This window comes from Lynx canadensis, chromosome D1 (genome assembly GCF_007474595.2).
Source record: "Lynx canadensis isolate LIC74 chromosome D1, mLynCan4.pri.v2, whole genome shotgun sequence".
NCBI classification, from domain to species: domain Eukaryota; kingdom Metazoa; phylum Chordata; class Mammalia; order Carnivora; family Felidae; genus Lynx; species Lynx canadensis.
Genome location: NC_044312.2, coordinates 113,834,133 through 113,852,708, shown reverse-complemented (window position 1 = coordinate 113,852,708; position 18,576 = coordinate 113,834,133). Strand labels below are relative to the sequence as shown.

The 18,576-nt window shown below is 65.1% G+C and overlaps 1 protein-coding gene across 11 annotated transcripts in view; it reads left to right on the top strand.

Annotated features, from left to right (window-relative positions):
- KCNQ1 (potassium voltage-gated channel subfamily Q member 1) overlaps window positions 1-18,576 on the top strand; it is a 321,029-nt gene that overhangs the window by 69,471 nt on the left and 232,982 nt on the right. For 10 of the 11 annotated variants that reach the window (XM_030331340.1, XM_030331343.1, XM_030331339.1 and 7 more), the window contains 4 exons: window positions 11,208-11,334; window positions 11,575-11,653; window positions 12,108-12,204; window positions 12,678-12,818. The exons of the other annotated variant lie outside the window; for it this stretch is intronic. In XM_030331340.1, coding sequence (XP_030187200.1) covers window positions 11,208-11,334; window positions 11,575-11,653; window positions 12,108-12,204; window positions 12,678-12,818 — 444 coding nt within the window. The remainder of the gene's footprint in view (window positions 1-11,207; window positions 11,335-11,574; window positions 11,654-12,107; window positions 12,205-12,677; window positions 12,819-18,576) is intronic. 11 annotated transcript variants of the gene reach the window in all.

Below are 18,576 nucleotides of genomic sequence, written 5' to 3'. Positions count from 1 at the left end.
GTACCCAGTTTTACACTAAATGTGAATGGCCTGAGAACCTCTGTTAAAAAGCAGGGACTCTCAGAAAGGTTTTTAATTTCATTTTTAACAAATACGTCGTTCAGAGGAATTCAGTAAAGCAAACTAATAACGGATGGTGGAAAACGAAGGAACGGCCGAGCCATGCTGAGCGCGTACACACAGACGCGGGGTGAATGGTGTCCACGTCGGCACTCGACAGGCCCAGGCAAGGCACCACTTCTGGAGGAGACGGGGTTGTAAACTCTGACGTGTCAAACAGCGTAAGAGCTCCGTAAAGCAAAAGCTATTGGAAATGCGGGGCAGAGCGGGTTAGATGTGATCACTGCAGGCAGCTTAATTGTACCTCTCAGAATAGGATGATGATTCTGGCAGACGCAGAATACGTGAGGGTGTGGACGGCTTATGTTGCAATGGATTCTAATGGTAACCTGTGGTCCCTGCTGCTTACAGCTGTGTAACAAGCGTCCCCCAACCCACGAACCAGCACTGTAACTATGGGTCTTCCTGACCGGGACCTAGTTCCTTACGCCCACGAACATTTGTAAAACCAGTCATTTCACTCGGCCGGGGTGGGGGGGGGGGGGGGGGGGAACCCAACACACTTTGAAAAATTGGGATGAAATTGGCTGTGATCAAAACCCAATACAGTTAGAAATAAAGGATGACGAGGTTACCAAAAAGGCTCAGCTATTTGGGAATTAAGCAGCGAATGCTCTCGTGAATAACCCCCAGGACGAAGAGGTGAATGTCGGGCACGCCTGCCAGGCAGGGACACGGAAAGGCTCCCTCTGCGCCGTGGGAGGCACCTTCCGGGACTGCACCCCGACACCGACCACGGACACGTAATTTTCATCCCATCATCCACAGTTGGTTGGTAGTGGCTTCCTTGTGTTGTAAGTGTCACCTCCCCATGTGCGTTGAAATTCACTCATTGAAAGCAACTAATGAATAAAACACACACATTAGATGGTCGCACGTACCGCGTGTCTACCGAGCGCCCTTCGCCGGGTGCTCCGGGGGGCGGCCACGGGCTGTATAGCCACTTCACCAGAATCTGGGAGAAGACAGCTGCCCGGGGCCCACTTCCTGGCTGTGTCTGCCTCTCCCCCCCCGCCCCCAGTCAGGTGTCTGTAGCGGTGGGGCCCTGGCCCACCTCCCGACCTCGGGAGCACCCGGGTGGGGAGGAGGCGGGCTGCGCTGACGTGCCCTGCGGTGCGGGCACACTGTCTGGGGCAGGAAGCTGGGTCCTGGCACTGGTAACATGTGCAAAGTGACCGTGGCAGAGAGAGTCACTCTTCCCCTCCGGGGGGGGGCGGGGTTCTCTCAAGGCTGAGCTAGGAGGCCTGGGATCCGAGGATTACGGGCCTGAGGATGCGCCACGGCCGTGGGTGTGGTCGAGTTTCTGGTCTTGCTTTTATGCTCTGCGCCCCCTTTATACACACACAGCCATGGGGCCTGGGCCCTGGAGTCTGCAGGTGCTACAGAGGAGGGGGCCAGGCTGGACGCCTGACCGGAGCCACTGAGGCTCCTCTGGGTGGGCAGTGAGCTGTTGGCCGCAGGGACGATTGCTCAAAAGCTGTCCTCTGCTTTCCTTGCTCCCTAAAAGCTCGTCTGGCCCTGCAGAGGGGTTTCCCAGGAAGCCCACGCGTGGAGAGTCGGGACATCTGTGCCTCGCCCCGTTGGCCACTGAGCCTGCACAGCTGTATTGGCAGGTCTGATCGCGGCTCCCGTGAGGCCGGGGTGGGGGTGGGGGGTGGCACAAGGTGAGCCCCGGGGACTGGCCGCAGCCAGGGCGTCAGGAGTGGGGGGGAGCCCTGGAGCCTCACCGCACCCCCAGGTGCCTGCTGGGGTGCAGAACAGGGGTGAGGGAGGCAGCCAGCCCCCCAGCAGCCTGGACGGTGGGCCTCCCTCGAGCGGCCTGCTCGGGCAGCGTCCGCGGCCCCTCACCAGGCCAGGGGACCGGACGGCCGCTGTTGCCCACTTGCAGGGCCCGGCTGCTGGGTAGATGGGAATATCCGTCCCCATGGTGATGGATCGAGGCTCATGGCCTGGCCTGCTTGGCCCGCAGAATGGCCACCCCAGACAGCTGGCAGGTAGGGCTGCTTCTCGGGGGGACGCGGACCGGTGTCTCCTGAGTCGCCCCAAACCCGTGACTGTGTTTAAGGGGTGGGGCAGCACCCAAGGCCCGTCCAGGCCGTCGGCCTCCAGGCAGGGGGCTCCTGTCTCCTTGCTGTCTGATGGCTCGCGGGGCCCTCCTGGGAATTCAGGGTGGCTAGCCTATTGGGGAGAGGCTGTGGGGCCCCAAACCACCGGTGACTTCAGGCAGGTGGGTCCCAGACCCGTGCTGGGGGGGAGGTGGGGGTCCATGTCCCAACAACAGGGAAGTATTGCCTGGCCTGGGGACACTGGGTCTTCCTGGGTCCCCCAGCCCCCCCGGAAGGCAGCACCCACCCCGGGTGAGGGGGCGCGGGGGAAGAAGCAGGCATGTCCCCCACCTAGAGTTTCCCATGTGGCCCTTAGAGCACCAGGTGGGCGCCCTGCTGGGGCTCGGTGTGGACCGTGCTTCCAATGTGAAGACAGACCCCCAGCTCGGGAGACAGCTGAGGAGGTGGGGAAGGGTCCCCTGGGCTGGGATGAGTCCCACTGCCTCGGCAGGAGGGAGGTCGGGCCAGGGAGACACAGGTGAGGTCCAGGTGGAGGCATCAAAGGCTTGGGGTGCATCACACGGGGTCAGGGGTCAGATCAGGAGGGGCCCTCTGTGCTGCGGGCAGAGTGGGGGTTCCGACACGGATCCGGGGTGGACGCGGGCCTCCGGGGGCGGCGTGCGAGCCCCAGACCGGGTCAGGGTTCTGCACGCCTCTGTGCCGAGCCCCCCCTCCCACCTGCTTGCCTGCCCCTGGGAGGTCGCTTCTGTCTTGAGGCCCTTCAGTGCCACCCTGTCTTCTGGGTCTTTCCACAGGCCCAAGCGGCCTAACGTCAGCCCTCCCCACAGCCCTGGGAAGTAGGCACCCCAGGACCCCCACTCTACAGACGAGGACACTCGGACGTTGGCACGGTTGTGGGGCCCACCGGGGTCACCGCCTGCGTGTTGGGGATGCCGTATCCTGCCGTCCTGTGGGGGAGAGGGGCCCTCAGTGGCCTCTGTCCCGGCGCAGGGCTCCCCTCGGGCAGCAGAACCCCTTCCCTGTACCCCCAGTGGCTGACCCGGGGCCTGGCCCACAGGCCGTGTGGACCAGGGAGCAAAGGGGTCCAGGCACACGGGCCCCCGCCCCAGCACGGGCCGAGGTGGGGCAGCGCTGGCGGGCGCGGGTGGGGCTGGTGGGCGCAAGTGTGGGCCGAGGGCCCCAGCTGTGCCCAGCACATGTCACCGGGAGGCCCCAGAGCCCTCACCGCGGGCGCGCGGCTGGGAGCAGCTGGCCACGGGCAGCTCCTGAACAAAGGGTGCTTTGAGCGGCCTGCACGCCTGCTCTGCACTCTCCAGCCAGCTGACTGTCCCGGGAATGCGCAGGCCAGCTCCCCCTGCGGCTCATGGGGTCTCGCTTGGAGTCAGAACAGCTGGGCTGGCCCCTGTGCTGTAGGGACCACAGCCCCCCCCCCCACCGTGGGGACGCCTCCCGGCTCGTGGGAGGAGAGGAAGACCCTCACGCTGGTTGCTCACGGCCCCGCCCTGATGGGTGGCCTGGTCAGGTCCCCGTGTCCCCCCCGCCCCGTTCCAGGTCTCCGGGACCGCTTCTCCGCCGGCGAAATCCCGTTGACCCCGGGAAGTACGGGCATCCTGCCCCCTGTGGCGGCCCTCAGTGCGGGGCGGGGGGGGGGGCAGGAGCTCCTGCAGAGCGGCCCCCACCCCCACCCCGGGGCTGCACCCCTAGTGGGCCACATCCAGCGCCCACAGGGCCACCGGGGAGGCAGCTGTGCTATTCGTCCTTGACCCTCATTCCTGCTCTTTGTCATTTCTCACCTGACAACCCGCGGGCCCCTGCACCCCACAGTCCCCGGCGCTTAATCCTTTGTGGTTCAGTCTCTATCTCTCTCCGAAATTTTTCATCATCGAGATAATAGAACAGTCACATCAGAGACCGCAGGGATCACAAGGATAAGGATCTGGGAGGCTGCCTTTCTGTTTAGCAAAAGAAGAAATATTTTCCGTCCCAAGAGTCGGGATGTGAGGTCGGCTAATCTAAGTGGGTTTAACCTTCAGGCCGTCTTGCTCTCTGTCACATGTGAGTGGTTCGTGGCGGGGACGTTCCCGGCGCTCCTAAGTCATGCGATGCCAGCAGCACTGAGCCTGGAAACACGCGGGGCCTTAGACGATCTTCCCGCTGATGAGGATGCAGAGTAGCTGATAAGGAACAACAGATAAGCCCAGCAGCGACCTTCATCCTTCTCGTCGTTCTACACGGTTACGAAACGCTTGAGTAATCGCCAACCTTTTCCCCGTGTGCGCTCGCAGCGGGAGAAACCAGATAAGCCCCTGCTTTTCTGAACCTTTATCTCCACTCTTGGGATTTGCAGAACTGCTGTCACGACAGTTCCCCCAAAACAGCCGGGGAGTCTGTCAGCAAAATGACAGGACTCCAGGCCAGGACCCCACGGCCGAGTCCCGGGGGCAGCGAGCCCGTGCCGTGGGGCGTCCGAGGCAGGGCCCAGAGCCTCCCGGGGAGGGACCCCAAGCTTGTGCAGGGCCCCACGTGCCCTGTCAACACCATGATGAAACGGGGCGAGGGAGCGTTCAGAGACTCCGTGCTCACTGCCAGCCCCCTCCCCAGGTGGACCCTTTGCACGCTGCCTCCTCTGCTGTCCCCGCAGAAGGGGACCCGGCGGGGTGCCTGGCATCGTTTCATGAGCTCCCCTGACACCGGGCTAGCAGCGGGTCCGTGAAGACGGGAACTTGTGCCCCAGGCCGACCACGCGGTGACTCTCCCAGCCCCAAGCGGGGTGACGTTCGGGGCCCATCTTTCCACCCCGTGGGGCCGCCCCGAAGGTCCACTGCGGGGCCCGCGGTGTGTCTGTTGTGGTCAAGCACACAGAGCACCACGTTCGCCATTTCCAAGGGCGCAGTCAGTGGCATTCAGTGCATTCACGGAGTTGTGCAACCACCACGCCCGTGTCGTTCCAGAACTCTCCCGTCCCCCCCGGAGGAAAGCCCCTAACCGGGGGCAGCCGCTCCCCACTCCTCCCTCCTCCAGCCCCTGGCATCCACTAATCTTTCTTTTCATAAAATCGTGGTGAAATACGCATACTATGCACTTTATCATATCTGTGTCGAGGTGCATGCAGAGCTCTGGGCGCTGAGCACGTTCATGCTGTTATGCAGCCGTCCCCACCCTCCGTCTCCAGAACTTTCCGTCTTCCCAAATAGAAACTCCGTCCCCATGAAGCACAGACCCCCAGCCCCGGCGCCCCCCGTGCCACTCTCTTTTTTAAGAAAAAACCCAGGGGCGCCCGGGTGGCTCCGTCGGTTGAGCGTCCGACTTCGGCTCAGGTCACGATCTCACAGTTCCTGAGTTCCAGCCCCACGTCGGGCCCTGTGCCGACAGCTGGGAGCCCGGAGCCTGCTTCGGATTCTGTGTCTCCCTCTTCCTCTCTGTTCCTCCCCTGCTCGCGTGCTGTCTCTCTCTCTCTCTCTCTCTCTCCCTCAAAAACAAATAGACATTAAAAGAAATTTGTTTTATTTCAATTTATTTGAAAAAGCAAAGCAGTTCACTCATTTCTCACTGTGCACCCCCCCCCCCCAGCAACCGTCAGTCTGTTCTCCGAACCCACAAGCTTGGTTTCGCGTGTATGTGCGGTTTCCACACGAGTGAAATCTCGGGGCATTTGCCATTTGCCGTGGTGCCCTAGAGATCCAGCTGTCGTTGCAGACGGCAGGGTTTCCTTCTCCTTCCGTGGGCAGCCTCCGGCCGCCGCCCTGCCTTGGCTGTCGTCAGTAACGCTGCAGTGAACGTGGGGGTGCAGGTATCTTTTTGAATTAGCGTCTTCATTTTCCCTGGATAAATCCCCAGGACTGGAGTTCCTGGGTCTTACAGGAACTTTCACTTTCCGAGGCACCTCCACCTGGGCTCCAGCCGTGGTGGCCACACCAGGTTGCGTTCCCTCCAGCGGCGCGCGAGGGCTCCCTTTCTCCACGTCCTCGCCGACACTTGTGGTTTCTTATCTTTTCTTACTCGAGCCTTCGTGACAGGCGCGCGGCGCTATCTCACCGCGGTTCCGATCCGCGTCGCCCTGATGGCGAGCACCCTTTTGGGTGTCTGTTGGCCGTCACGTCTTCTCTAGAGAAACGTTTGCTCAAATTCCTCACCTATTTTCCAATTGGGTTCTTTGTTAGAACTTGTTTGTAGGATGATGCCGGATCACACCAGTAACACCGCTGAGAGCCACCCCTAACACCCAGCACCAGGGAGACCCACAGGAAGGGCCCCAGTCCGGCCCGAAACTCGCGGAATGACGCGGGTCAGGGTCGGGGGCTAGTTGGACGCTTGGACCCGTGAGGCCCGTGTCTCAGCTTTTGACAGATGGCAAATGCTTGGGTCTGTCCTCTGGTCTCAGCACCCGCCCTGGCCCACCGGCCCCTCGGCCATGAAGCTGACACCGGCCGGGGTGGGAGGGGTCCCCCCGTCCCTCTGGTTTGACTGTGGTCTCCGAGAGCTCCTCTCGGAGGACAGCCTCTGTCCTTGTATCTGCAGGGCAGAGCTCAGGGCCGCACTCCCTCAGCGTCCCGGCCTCCCGGCCTGCATCCTTGACCTGCTGCACACCTGGGGTCACGCAGGCACCACGTGGAGCTGGCCGAGAGGGCCCCTGGGCTGGCTGTGCTATCGGCGGGGGAGCCACGTGGCTTCCACAGGGGTGGTGGGTGCGGCCCACAGGGGGTGGGGGGTATTGAGCTGGACCGAGGAAGGGTAAGGACCCAGAGCGGGGAGCTGGGGGGAGGGGAGCACCTGGGGTGTGGGCCTGCCGCGGGCCAATGGGAGGCTCTCAGGTTAGGGTAGGGGGGTGGGGCCCTGGGAAGGGGCCACAGACCCCGACCCTCTGGTATGGAAAGTGGGGAGCGACAGCAGAGGCTTGAGCAGTGAGCCTGGGGGGAGGTGACAGCTGTTGGCAGGCTCTGGGCGCCCTGTAGTTCACCTTTGGGGCTTGCTTAGGGCCTGGAAAACAAAGACAGAAGAGTCTGGGGCCTGCTCCTGCCAGGGTGGAGAAAACTCAGGGCACAGAGGGTGGCCAGGGTGGGGGGGTCACCCTTCCCGGGTCTGGGCCACTGGGGCTGGAAGCTGGCCTCCCTTAGCCCGGAACTAATGAGCTTGCTGTGGTCCGGGGGGACGTCATACCTGAATCAGGGGAGACACCACGGGATGACAGAGGTCAGTCCTCCTGCAGTCTCCCCGCCACCGGTCTCTGCAAGTGGACGGTCAAGGCCAGTCGCAGCCTCCAGCCCTCCTGTGAAAACATTCCAAGGCCCCTGCTGGGCCACAGCCCCCACCGGAGCCCAGGCCAGTGGACAGGTGGCTTCAAGAGAGAGCAGTGGGCCGGGCTGGCCAGCAAGCCTGCCCGTGGGGTGCTTGAGCCACGGCGAGCCCCCCGCAGCCCCAGCACGCAGCACCCAGCTCTGAGGGCCTGGCTGTGGCCTTGACCCTGAGTGCCACCCCACCCAGCACTCCAGGCAAACATCCGTCCCACCGCCTCATGCCCCGTCCCCATCCCCTCCCAGCGTGCGGGCAGCATGGCACCTCGAGCTCAGCCCCGCCCGGGGCCTGGGCCTCGCTTACACACGGTGAGCACCCCATGCGGCCCGCCGGGCCTCGCGCTGCATTCCAAACTCAAACAGGATTTGAGGATTAGCATTGCTTTAAATTATTCCTACACCTCACCCCTCCAGGGGGGAGTCCGTGTTCTCAGGCAGCCGGCCCTGGGAGAGCGGGGGTAGCTCCGGACCAGGTTCTCCCCACGAGTGAGACGAAGATGATTCGGGTCTCCGCAATCAGCAATCCCTGATAGTTCGTTATCTTGAGGTCTTTCAGAAGACGTTTCTTGTGCTTTGAGTCTACGCGGGGCACAGCTGAGGAAGGGATTTAAATGGTAAGAATTGCATGAAAACAAGAACGAAAACTATGGAATGACTGATAAGCCGGATGGTGTGTGGATGTGCAGACAGAGCGGGGAGGGAGGCCCCGAGGACGGCTCTTCTGGGGACCCCCTAGTGGCCAGGTGACCCCTTCTCCACAAAGATGCCGGTGCCCGTGTCTCCACTTGGGGAACGCGGAGGTGACGGCCAAACCCTGGAGGCCCGTGGTGCATTCAGACCTCGCCCATCACGGGCTCCTCCCGCCTGCCGGGACCCGGCAGGGCCGGGTTCTTGGGGGACACGTGAACAGGACGGAGCCTTGCGAGCGGGGGGGCGTCGGCCCCGCTCTCTCGTTCGCCCGGTGGATCCACACTGAGTGCCAACCGGGGCAGGCCCTGGGTTGTGGGGCTGCGGAGCGGGGGATGGGCGGTGCACGTGGCCACTGCCCCCGTGAGGTCACACGCCCCCTGCCCCCTCCAGGGCACGCATGACCCTCCCCCCCGAAGGATTCAGTGTTATGAACACAACTTTTTTGCAACAGGAAAGAGGTAAACTCTCCTAGGCTTCCCCCCGTATCCACTGAGCTTGCCCCCAACACTGGGGGCAGTGTCCCGCCACGCCCTCGTGGCGGGGAGGGCAGGGGTGCGCTACGGACTAGGACCTGCCCTGTCACCCCGTGAGGCCCCCTGCCAGGGCCGGACTCCAGGGGCAGGAGGATCAGCATTGCCGTCTTCGTCCGGCTCCTTCCCCTGAGCCGGCGGTCTGGCCACTGACACGTCACGCCTTCCCCCCAGACCCCATCGTGGTCCTGGCCTCCACGGTCGTCCTCCACGTGGGCTCCAAGGGGCAGGTTTTTGGGCCACCCCAGGGTCCATCCCTGCTGGGGCAGGTGTCAGAACCTCCTTCCTTTATAAGGCTGAGTGATATTCCCTCGTACAGATGGCCCCCATCAGGGTTTGGGGGGACAGCGCTGAATCTCTACGTCACTCTGGTGCCGGCAGCTTCTCTGCGGTCCAGGACGGGGGCTGTGCCTCCCTCCTTTCATTTCTTGGCATGATATCTTCAGGGTTCACCGCACCCGGCTTTTGCCTCCTTTGTTAACTCACAACTCCCAGATTCCTTCTGATGCGCCTGTAGACGGAATTGTTTTAGTCGTTTCTTTTAAAGATCGTTCGCGGTTGGTGGAAACGATACACTGTTAACTCACAACTCCCGGATTCCTTCTGATGCGCCTGTAAACGGAATTGTTTTAGTCGTTTCGATACATTGTTAACTCACAACTCCCGGATTCCTTCTGATGCGCCTGTAAACGGAATTGTTTTAGTCGTTTCTTTTAAAGATCGTTCGCGGTTGGTGGAAATGATACACTGTTAACTCACAACTCCCGGATTCCTTCTGATGCGCCTGTAAACGGAATTGTTTTAGTCGTTTCTTTTAAAGATCGTTCGCGGTTGGTAGAAATGATACACTGTTAACTCACAACTCCCGGATTCCTTCTGATGCGCCTGTAAACGGAATTGTTTTAGTCGTTTCTTTTAAAGATCGTTCGCGGTTGGTGGAAACGATACAAGCGACACAGAAATGCAGTTGCTTCGTGCTTCTTGACTCGCATCCGCCTTGCTGAATTCTGCAACCATCTACCCAGCGTGTTGTGTGTGCCTGTGTGATCTTTGCAGTTTTCTACACGTAAGTTCACATCCCCTGCGAGCAGAGATGGTTTTGCTTGTCCTTTCCGATTGCGATGGCTTTTATCTCTCTTCCGCGCCCAGCCGCTCTGGCTGCGTCATTTAGCACAGCGTCGAACGCGATGAAGGAAAAGCTCCCGTCGATGTAGTGTGTGCTGTGGGGTTTGCAGGTGTGGCTTTTATTACGTGCAGGCACTATCCCTGCGTTCCTGATTTCACTGGTTTTAGCAGGAAAAGGTGGGCAATTCTGTCACATGCTTTTCTCGCAGCGACTCAGGTCGTGCGTTTTTACCCCGTTCTGTTGACGTGACGGGTTGTAGCTGATCGGTCTCCATACGCCGGGCCCCTCTTCCGACGTCAATTCCATTCGGTCACAGTGTGTGATCTTTCCGACAGGCTACTGAGCCGGCTGCTAGTATTTTATCGGGCATTTCTGCACCGGTGCTCACAATGGAGGCCGATCTGGGCTCCTTTCCTTGCGTGTAGCGTCCTTGTCTGGCTTCATTCTGGCCTCGCAGGACAAGTCAGGAAGTGTTCCCCTCTTCAGTGTTTTGGAAAAACTTGGGAGCGATCGGGGTTACTTCTTCTCCAGATGTTTGGTAGGTTTCACCAGCGAAGCCGTCGGGTCCGCGGCTTGTCTCTGTTGGGAGAGTTGTGCTCACCGGTGCAGTCTCCTCGCTAGTTCTGGATCCGTCAGGATTTCCCGCCCCTCCTCATCCATCTGTCCATTTCACTACATTGTCGTTTGTTTCCCTTTGAACGTGGTTTTCATACCGTCTCTCTTCGCTTGTCCGCCTAGCCACCCGCCCATCACCCGTCTTCGGTAGCCTGGGTGTTAGCCCTCGGGGTCCCGGCGTCCGCTCCTCGAGATGCGCTGACTGCAGACTGAGCCCTGGCCGTGGAGCGGCTCCGCCAGAGGTGTCCTCGAGGCCTCTGCCCTCCTCCTCCTCCTCCTCCTCCTGCCACCCACCTCCCTCCCCTGCCCTGGGGCGCTCTGGCCCCCGGGCCCCAGCAGAGCTGGCAAGTGTCCCCGGATGCTGTGTCCTTGGTGGCGTGGTGGCTGTGAGGTGAACGGGGGACCATCTCACGAGGATAGATGCTCTCTGACGTGCAAATTAGGATGCACGGCCTGAGCTCTGGGGGCTCGGTGGCTTAAACGAGTGCGGCTGGAGGACGCGAGCCCAGGTCGTCACGTGCCTCAGGGCCAGGCGAGGACGCGAGACCTGAGCCGCTGCTGAGCCCGGGTGTGGATGTGGCCCGGCTGGGCCCCGGTCTGAAGAGCAGCAGGTGTCCGCTGGGGGGGGGGGGGGGGTCCGGCCTTGGGCCACCGGCCCGTTCCGGTGGGCTGCGTGCTTCCCCCCCGCCAGACCCAGGCCAGGACCCAGGCCGGCCGCTCTTGGGGGTCTCTGGGTGGAGGCCCCGGCTCACGCCCCTCTGCCCCGCAGGAGATTGTGCTGGTGGTGTTCTTTGGGACGGAGTACGTGGTCCGCCTCTGGTCGGCAGGCTGCCGCAGCAAGTACGTGGGCGTCTGGGGGCGGCTGCGCTTTGCCCGGAAGCCCATCTCCATCATCGGTGAGTTGTGCGTGCACCCAGGGGAGCTTCGCGCGAGGTTTCGGGGCGCGGGCTGGCACCCTCCCCAGAAAGGGGGACCCGGCAGCCTGGGAGCGGGGCTGGGAGGTGGGCCAGGTGGGCCCGTGTGCCTGAGACGGAGGGCCGCTCTCCCGTCCGAGGGGCCCTGTCCTCCTGACCGCCAGGCCCCTTCCCCCGAGCCAGCGGCCTGGCTGTTGACACGCCGCCCTTCCCCCCCCCCAGACCTCATCGTGGTCCTGGCCTCCATGGTTGTCCTCTGCGTGGGCTCCAAAGGGCAGGTGTTCGCCACCTCGGCCATCAGGTACGCCTGGGCCACAAGCTCTCCCGGCTGGGGGTGCGAGGGCCGCGGGGCAGCGTGCTGGGTGGGGGCACGCGCTCGGGCGCCACAGCGAGGTCGGCCGCCCGGGTTTGAGACCCAGCGAGAGCACCTCTGGGCCTGGGGCTGTGACCTCCCCCGTCTGGGGGCCTCGGTTTGCCCATCTGTAAACCGGGATGATCCCAGGGCCGTGCCCAGAAGGTGGTCTGGGGACCAAAGGGATTTGGAGGTGGACAGGTCCAGCTGGGGCCTGGCGTGGCCCCCCCCCCACCCAGCCCTGACCCTGTGCTTGGGAGGGGGGGGGGCGGGGAGGCTGGCGCGGCGGTGAGCGGGCAGACCCAGAGCCAGGCTTCGAGGGGCCGCGCGGGGGCCCGGGGCTGTTGCGAGGCGCCTGGGCCGGGGCATCGGGGGCAGGGGCACAGAGGTGTCTCCCCCGCAGGGGCATCCGCTTCCTCCAGATCCTGAGGATGCTGCACGTTGACCGCCAGGGAGGCACCTGGAGGCTGCTGGGCTCTGTGGTGTTCATCCATCGCCAGGTGGGTGGCTGGCTGGGGCGCGGGGGTCCCGGCTGTGGTGCCCGCATCCTGGCTGGCCGGGCGATGTGCCCGGGTTCCTTCCAGCTGGGGACAAGAGGCTGGGGGCAGAGCTAAGGGCAGACGTGCAGGGTGGAGAGAGAACGTGAAAGCGGCAGGCGGGCACAGTCCGCCGACTGAAGACGGGCGCGTCACCGCGGGTCTCGGGGCAGAGCCGGGCGGCCGGCGAGCCTGTGTAAGCCGGCCCGTCTGTCCAGGTGGCGGCCGGGGCCCGACCCCGGCCAGTGGGGAGACGGGTGGAGACGGGCCCCGCGTGGCCATGTGGACCACGTGGGATCCACGTGGAACCGTCTGGGACAGGCCGAGCTCGCGCCGGGCAGGCCCCCGGCCTGTGCCGCCTGCCGGGAAGGTCACAGAGGCCTGGGCGGCCGTGAGTGCTCCGCTGACCCACACCCCTGTGCCCGCACTGCCCCCAGGAGCTCATCACCACCTTGTACATCGGCTTCCTGGGTCTCATCTTCTCCTCGTACTTCGTGTACCTGGCCGAGAAGGACGCCGTGAACGAGTCAGGTCAAGTGGAGTTTGGCAGCTACGCGGATGCTCTGTGGTGGGGGGTGGTAAGTAGAGACGGGCGTCCCAGGCAGCGGAGGGGAGGGAAGCCACCACGGGGGCCGAGGGCACTGCGGGCTCGGGCCACGGGCTCCTCACGTGAACGTGGGGAAGGGTGCCCGCGGGAAGGTTTGCGCTGGGAGCCGGCGGCGCGGGGGCCCTCGCTCCGAGGGGGGGACCCACAGTCGACCCTTCGTCTCCCGCCGGGGCCGGGCCCTCTGCCGCCCTTCACCCTGGTGGGGGAGGGGGGGGCGGGGTCAGGCGTGTGCCCTGCCGTCTGGGAGGGTTTGCGCTGGCCCCAGGACTATCCCTGCACCAAGGAGCGCCACGTTAAACGGCAGACAGCACCGTGACGTGAGGGCGGGGGGACCTCCCGAGGAAGAAGTGCTCCCCTGTTCTGGCCGGGCACCAGGCCTGCCTGCGGGTGCCGTGCTGGGCCCGGCCCGGAGAGGTGCCGGTCCCCCCCCACAGGGCCCCCAGGCTCTCCTGGCTGTGGAGATGGGCTCCTTGGGTGCACGGAGGGCAGGGCCCGGCGCCCCAGTTCCACCTGTAAGTGGCCCTGCTGGGCTGGGCAGCTCTCGGCTCCCTGGGCTGCGAGGCTGCAGGAGAGGCGGTCACAAGGGAGAGGGCCCCACGGGGTGGGGGGCGGGCAGGGGTCCTGGCGGGTCAGCCTTGCAGGGGGCCAAGGGGACATTCCGCTGAGGACCAGTCATTGCTGTGGACAGCCAGGTGAGGCCTCAGCCGGCCACGTGCGCCCTGAGTCCTGGCCGCGTCCTCGCCGTGCGGGCCGTGGGGAGACCGTTCAGGGCACGAAGGGCGCCCCTGACCACACCCTCCACCCACAGCCTGGCTTCGAGGGGAGGGGGGTTCCGGGCACTTGACTGCAGGTGGACCCGGGCCCGGGATCAGCACGCACAAGGCCCCGAGGCGGCCCGGGGCGGACGCGTGCTGTGGGGAGAGACGGGGGCGTGGGCCACGGGCCGGGCCCCCACACTCCCCAGCTTTCCGCGGGGTACGGTGCTCCCTCCTTCAAAGTGCTCTGGGGTGTGAGCAGCCAGTGCCCGGGAGGGCCTCCCACGGGGCCAGGAGCGGGGGTCAGGGAGACAGCAGTGGACACCGACCCCTGCTTCAGGCTGAGTGCGGCTGCGCGGGGAGGGGAGCCCCTTGGAGCTGGGGGCGGGGCGGCCGATGTCGGGGCTGATCGGGGAGGGGCTGAGGAGAGGGTCCTGGCCTTCACGGGGTGTGGTGATGCCTCGGGGCCGGCGCCGTCCCCAGCCTCTTCCTTCCGGAAAAAGCGGGCCTTGCTCTCCTCTGGGGCTCCCTGCCCTCCTCCAGAAAGGAGGCCCTTCCCAGTCCGTCCAGGTGCGGCAGGAAGCCACCCGGCAGCCCCCCCGGGCGGACACATGCCCCTGCCGTGTCCGTGTTCCACGCCCGTGAGGCCGAGTACACAGAGGGGGCTCCCGACGTGGGCGAGTCTGTGTGTTTTCTGGAAGCTTCCGGCGTGCCAGGCCGCTCGAGGGACCCGACTCGGGGCCGAGGAAAGCCCGGGTTCCCGCCTCCGTCTGCCCGTGCGCCCGTGCCCCCGTAGGCCCAGGCGAGGCGGGCCCCGGCAGGTCTGGGGGCGGGGAGGGGCGGGGAGGGGCGGGTCCCGGTGCCGGGCCCGAGCGGGCACAGGCTGTCCGGAGCCGGGAGGAGGTGTGTGGGTGAGCGCCCGGGGCCCGGCTGATAAGCGGTGCCCAGCCTTGGCACCGGCCTCCCCGCCTTCCCGGGGCCGCCGAGGCTGCTCCCCTGCCCCCCGCCCTCGGCGGAGCAGCGCCCCCACTCCCACACCTGTGCAAACATCCGCCCGCCGGCCGGGAAAACGGCCCCTTTGTGCCCAGCTTGGCACCGGTGCCCCAGCCCTCGCCGTCAGCTGCAGCCCCAGCCTCGGCCACCGCGGGCCCTGGCCCGGCCATTGTTCCCGCCGGGCCCTGCGCCTCTGGGCCGCCCCGGGCCCCCCGCCCCCCGGGGCTCCGGGGCAAACGGCTCCCATTCATCGCCGCGGCTGCCCCTGCAGCTGTCCGGGCGGGAGCGGCCCCCGAGCCTTGAGTTATGGGCTGTGTTCCTGGCGCGTCGCGGACAAACAGAGCTCAAGGAAAGCGAGACGGGGCCGGCCCCGACTGGGGCTTTGAAGCCAGTGTGGCGGCCTGTGACTGCGCCCGGCAGTCGCTCCCGACCCGCTCCCGAGGCCCGGCCCCGCTCGCCTCTCCGGGGAGGGGGGGGCGCCGGCCCGGGGCCCCGAGGCGCCCCGTCCGGGACGGGCAGAGGAGGGGGTGCCGCCAGGGGCCACCCCGGGGAGGCGGAGGGGGGAGGGCGAAGGCTGCTGGCCGTGCTGGGGCGGGGGGGGGGGGTCCGGTCCCCACACCGGGTCCGCCTCACTCCCCACGGCCGGGCCGGGGGCTGGCCAGAAGCCAGACCCGCTTCTCAGCGTGTCGCGGGCCAGAGCCCGCGAGGGGGCGTCTGGGCCGCGGGAGTCCGGCGGGTGGGTGGGAGAAGGGCTGTGGGTGCCACGGGGGCGGCCCCGGGTGTCCTCAGCACGGAGGTCCAGCGGTGTCCGCGGTACGAACGAAGCACGGACGGGCCCGTGGAGCGGTTCCGTCCGTGGCCCCGAGGACAGTGGCTGTGCCAGGCTCCCGGGGCGGCTGTAACCAAGTCCCGCAGACCGAGGCGCTCAAAGCGTGAGAAACGTGTCCTCCCCCAGTCTGGAGACCAGAAGTCCGAGATCAAAGCCTGGGCAGGGCTGCGCCCGCCGCGGAGGCTCTCGGGGAGGGTCCTTCCTGCCCGTGCTAGTTTCCGGGGGGTTCGGGCGTCCCCGCGCTGGTGGCCGCATCTCCTGCCTCTTGTAAGGACACTTGTCGTTGGCTTGGGATCTGCCTGGATGAATGAAGCAGGACGATCTCAGCTCGGGATCTTAACGTGACCACCTCGACAGAGGCCCTGTTTCCCAAGGCACTCCCGTTCCGAGGGTCTCGCGGACACGAATGTTGGGGGGACGCTATTCCGCAGCCCGGGACCGCCGTGTGCCGGCCAGACTTCACGAGAAGTCCCCTCGCCTCCCCCAGCCCCAGTCCCTAGGTTGTCCAGCGAGGGTGACAGCTCAAAGGCTGCGTGTCTCCCCCCCCCCCCTCGTGCCCCCACGCCGCGTAGGGACGCCCGGCTCTGGTGTGCAAGCCCCCTGTTCCCCCAGGTGTGGCGCCCCGTGCCTGGCTGCTGAGGTGTTTGGGGAGGATTTAAGACCTTTTTCTGTGCCCTTGGAACAAAATGCGTTTGTTTGTGTTAAAGTTTGAGTGGAGGGAAAAGCCGTTTTTGCAAACACGGGCTCCTCTGTTTAGCGCCCGGGGGTCTCTAAAATCGGGAGGCTGCTGGGCTCTGTTTACCCCCCGCGTCTAAATTTAGAATTTAGCGCAAAAACGCTGGAAGCCCGTCCCTGCGTTCCAGCCCGACCCTTGCCAGTCTCGGCAGCTGGCGGCTCCAGAGGGGTCCGGGCTCCGGGGCTCCTACATCCTGGTAGTGTGAGGTCACAGGGGTCTGGGGGCTGAGGAAGGGCCTGCGTGAGGACAGGACCCCCCCAGACGTCCACGTGCACCTCATCTGAAGCTGGAAAAACCGAGGCCCTGGGCCCCCAGGGTGGCAGGCCGGGCCCCCAGCCCGGCGCTCAGACCCCACCCGTTCCAGGCCTCGTTCTCTGCTGGAGCTCTCTGCAGAGCCTGAGAGTGCTGTGCAGCTGGGAAGCGAGGTCCGCGGGACCCCAGGCACAGTCTTGTGCCCGTTAGACATCAGGTAGGGGTGAGAGTGGTGGGCTCTGGGAGCCTTCCCCAGGGAAGGACCCGGACAGTGGGTTTTGCAGGATGCGTAGGAGTGCGCAGGGTGAGCACATCTTCTTGTACTCGCTGTGCACTGGTTGATCCCTGGGGAGGAGTTCTCAGGTGACCCGGTGGGCCCAGTGAGGGTGGTACACGGGATTGATTTCTTCTTGGGGCGGGGGGGTTCAGCTCATGTCACTGAGGGTAGGAGCTTTCCAGCTTCGGCCCCAGGGAGAGACACGTGGTCAGCCTCAGGAAACAGGAAGACAGGAAGCCGTGGTCAGGAGCGGGGGGCAGAGCCACCCGTGGAACTGCATCTCAGCTGCACCGCTGACCGCGTGTGCGTCCTGGTACAGGTCGCCCAACCTCCGTGAGCCCATCTGCAAACTGGGTACAAAATGCGGGCCTCTGCCCACAAACTGTGGGAGGAGTCAAATCAGCGAGGACACGGGAGGTCTGGGGCCCCAGGCGCCCGGCGAGGAGGCAGCGGAGGCGGGCTGCACCTTGTGGGGGTCTGTCACCAGCCCGTGTTCTCTAGGCTTTCCCCAAAGCCAGACGCTTGTGACAGACCCTTAGCAAGCTAACTCACGCTACGGTGTTCATGGCTGCCGTGATGCCCCGTTCACACCCCTTAGCCCTTCTGCCTTTGAGAGTCCTGCTCCGCCCCTGACCGGCTCCCCACCTCCAGCACCTTCCTCACAGGATGGCCCCTTTCCGTGCATGTGTTTTGGCCTCCCGGAACCCCAAGGACCCCCACGTTTCTGATCCCCATCCCAGGCCCTGGGCCAGGCCCACCGCAGGGAAGGGGCTCGGGAATGAACGACGCCCTTCATCAGGCCTGGTGGTGGAGACAAGGAGGGCGGGCCACGGAGTCCGCGGATGCCTCCTCGGCTGCACCGATGAACTGGGTCCGGGGCCAGCGAGCACGTGACTGGTCCGGTCCTCAGTTTCCCCGTCCGTAAGATGGAGGGGCAGCAGAGTGGCTCCGAGGACTGACGTGGGGCTCTCCGCGGGGGCTGCAAGCCCAGGAGGGCAGCAGATGTGTCTGTGGCCCGGAGCGCCAGGGTTTCCGTGAATGGGAAGATACGCTCACTGAGAGGCTCTGATCTGCGTGGGTCTGGGTTTGTTTATTGAGTCCTTCCCACGGAAAGGAAGCCTGGCCGGGTGGTTCCCTGGCCCCCGCGTGCGTCTGTCCCCTCCACGACCGCTTCCCGCCAGCCAGGCTGGGGCCCCACGGGGGCTGGTGCCGGGCGCACCTTCAGGACGAGCGCCCGAGAAGCCTGCTGCCCGAGGTGTCCCGCCATCCACCCGGCCCCCCGCTCGGTCTGTGACTCTCCCGTCCCCGGCCGTGTCCTTGCAGCCTCCTCGGGGCAGGCTGGTGGCACAGCGTCCGGCCCGGGGTTTGCTCTGCAGCCTTCCCGGGGTCGTGGGAACGCGCCCGCTCGGTCACTCACCAGCGGTGAGGCCTCGCGCACCGTGGCTGCCCTCTCAGCCTCAGTCTCCCCCTCGGTGGGATGGTCCCTACCTCAGGACACTGTCACAGTCGGCCTGCGGTGCGAGCCCCTGAGTGTACCCGCCAGCGTGGTCCTCACGCCTGCTCGCGGACGGACAGCCGTGACGTCTCCGGCGGGCAAGGCCCGTGGGGTGGCCGCGGGCCACCCGCCTCCCCGGCAGCTCGGGGTTTCTGGGCTGGCCCTCCCGTCTCGCTGGGGGCCCACAGGGCCTCCCGCACCAGGGCGGAGTGTGTGTGAGGGGAAGCTTCCAGGTGCCTCCTCGTGTGAGCGGGGACGCAGAGGCCAGCACGCGCCCCCGCGGCGGCTTCCAGAGGCCGGGGACAGCTCGGTCCCCTGCCCCCACGGGCCTGTCCCCGAGGCCACACGGCCTTGTCCCCGGCGGTCATTCTGGGTCCCCTCACGTTTGCGGG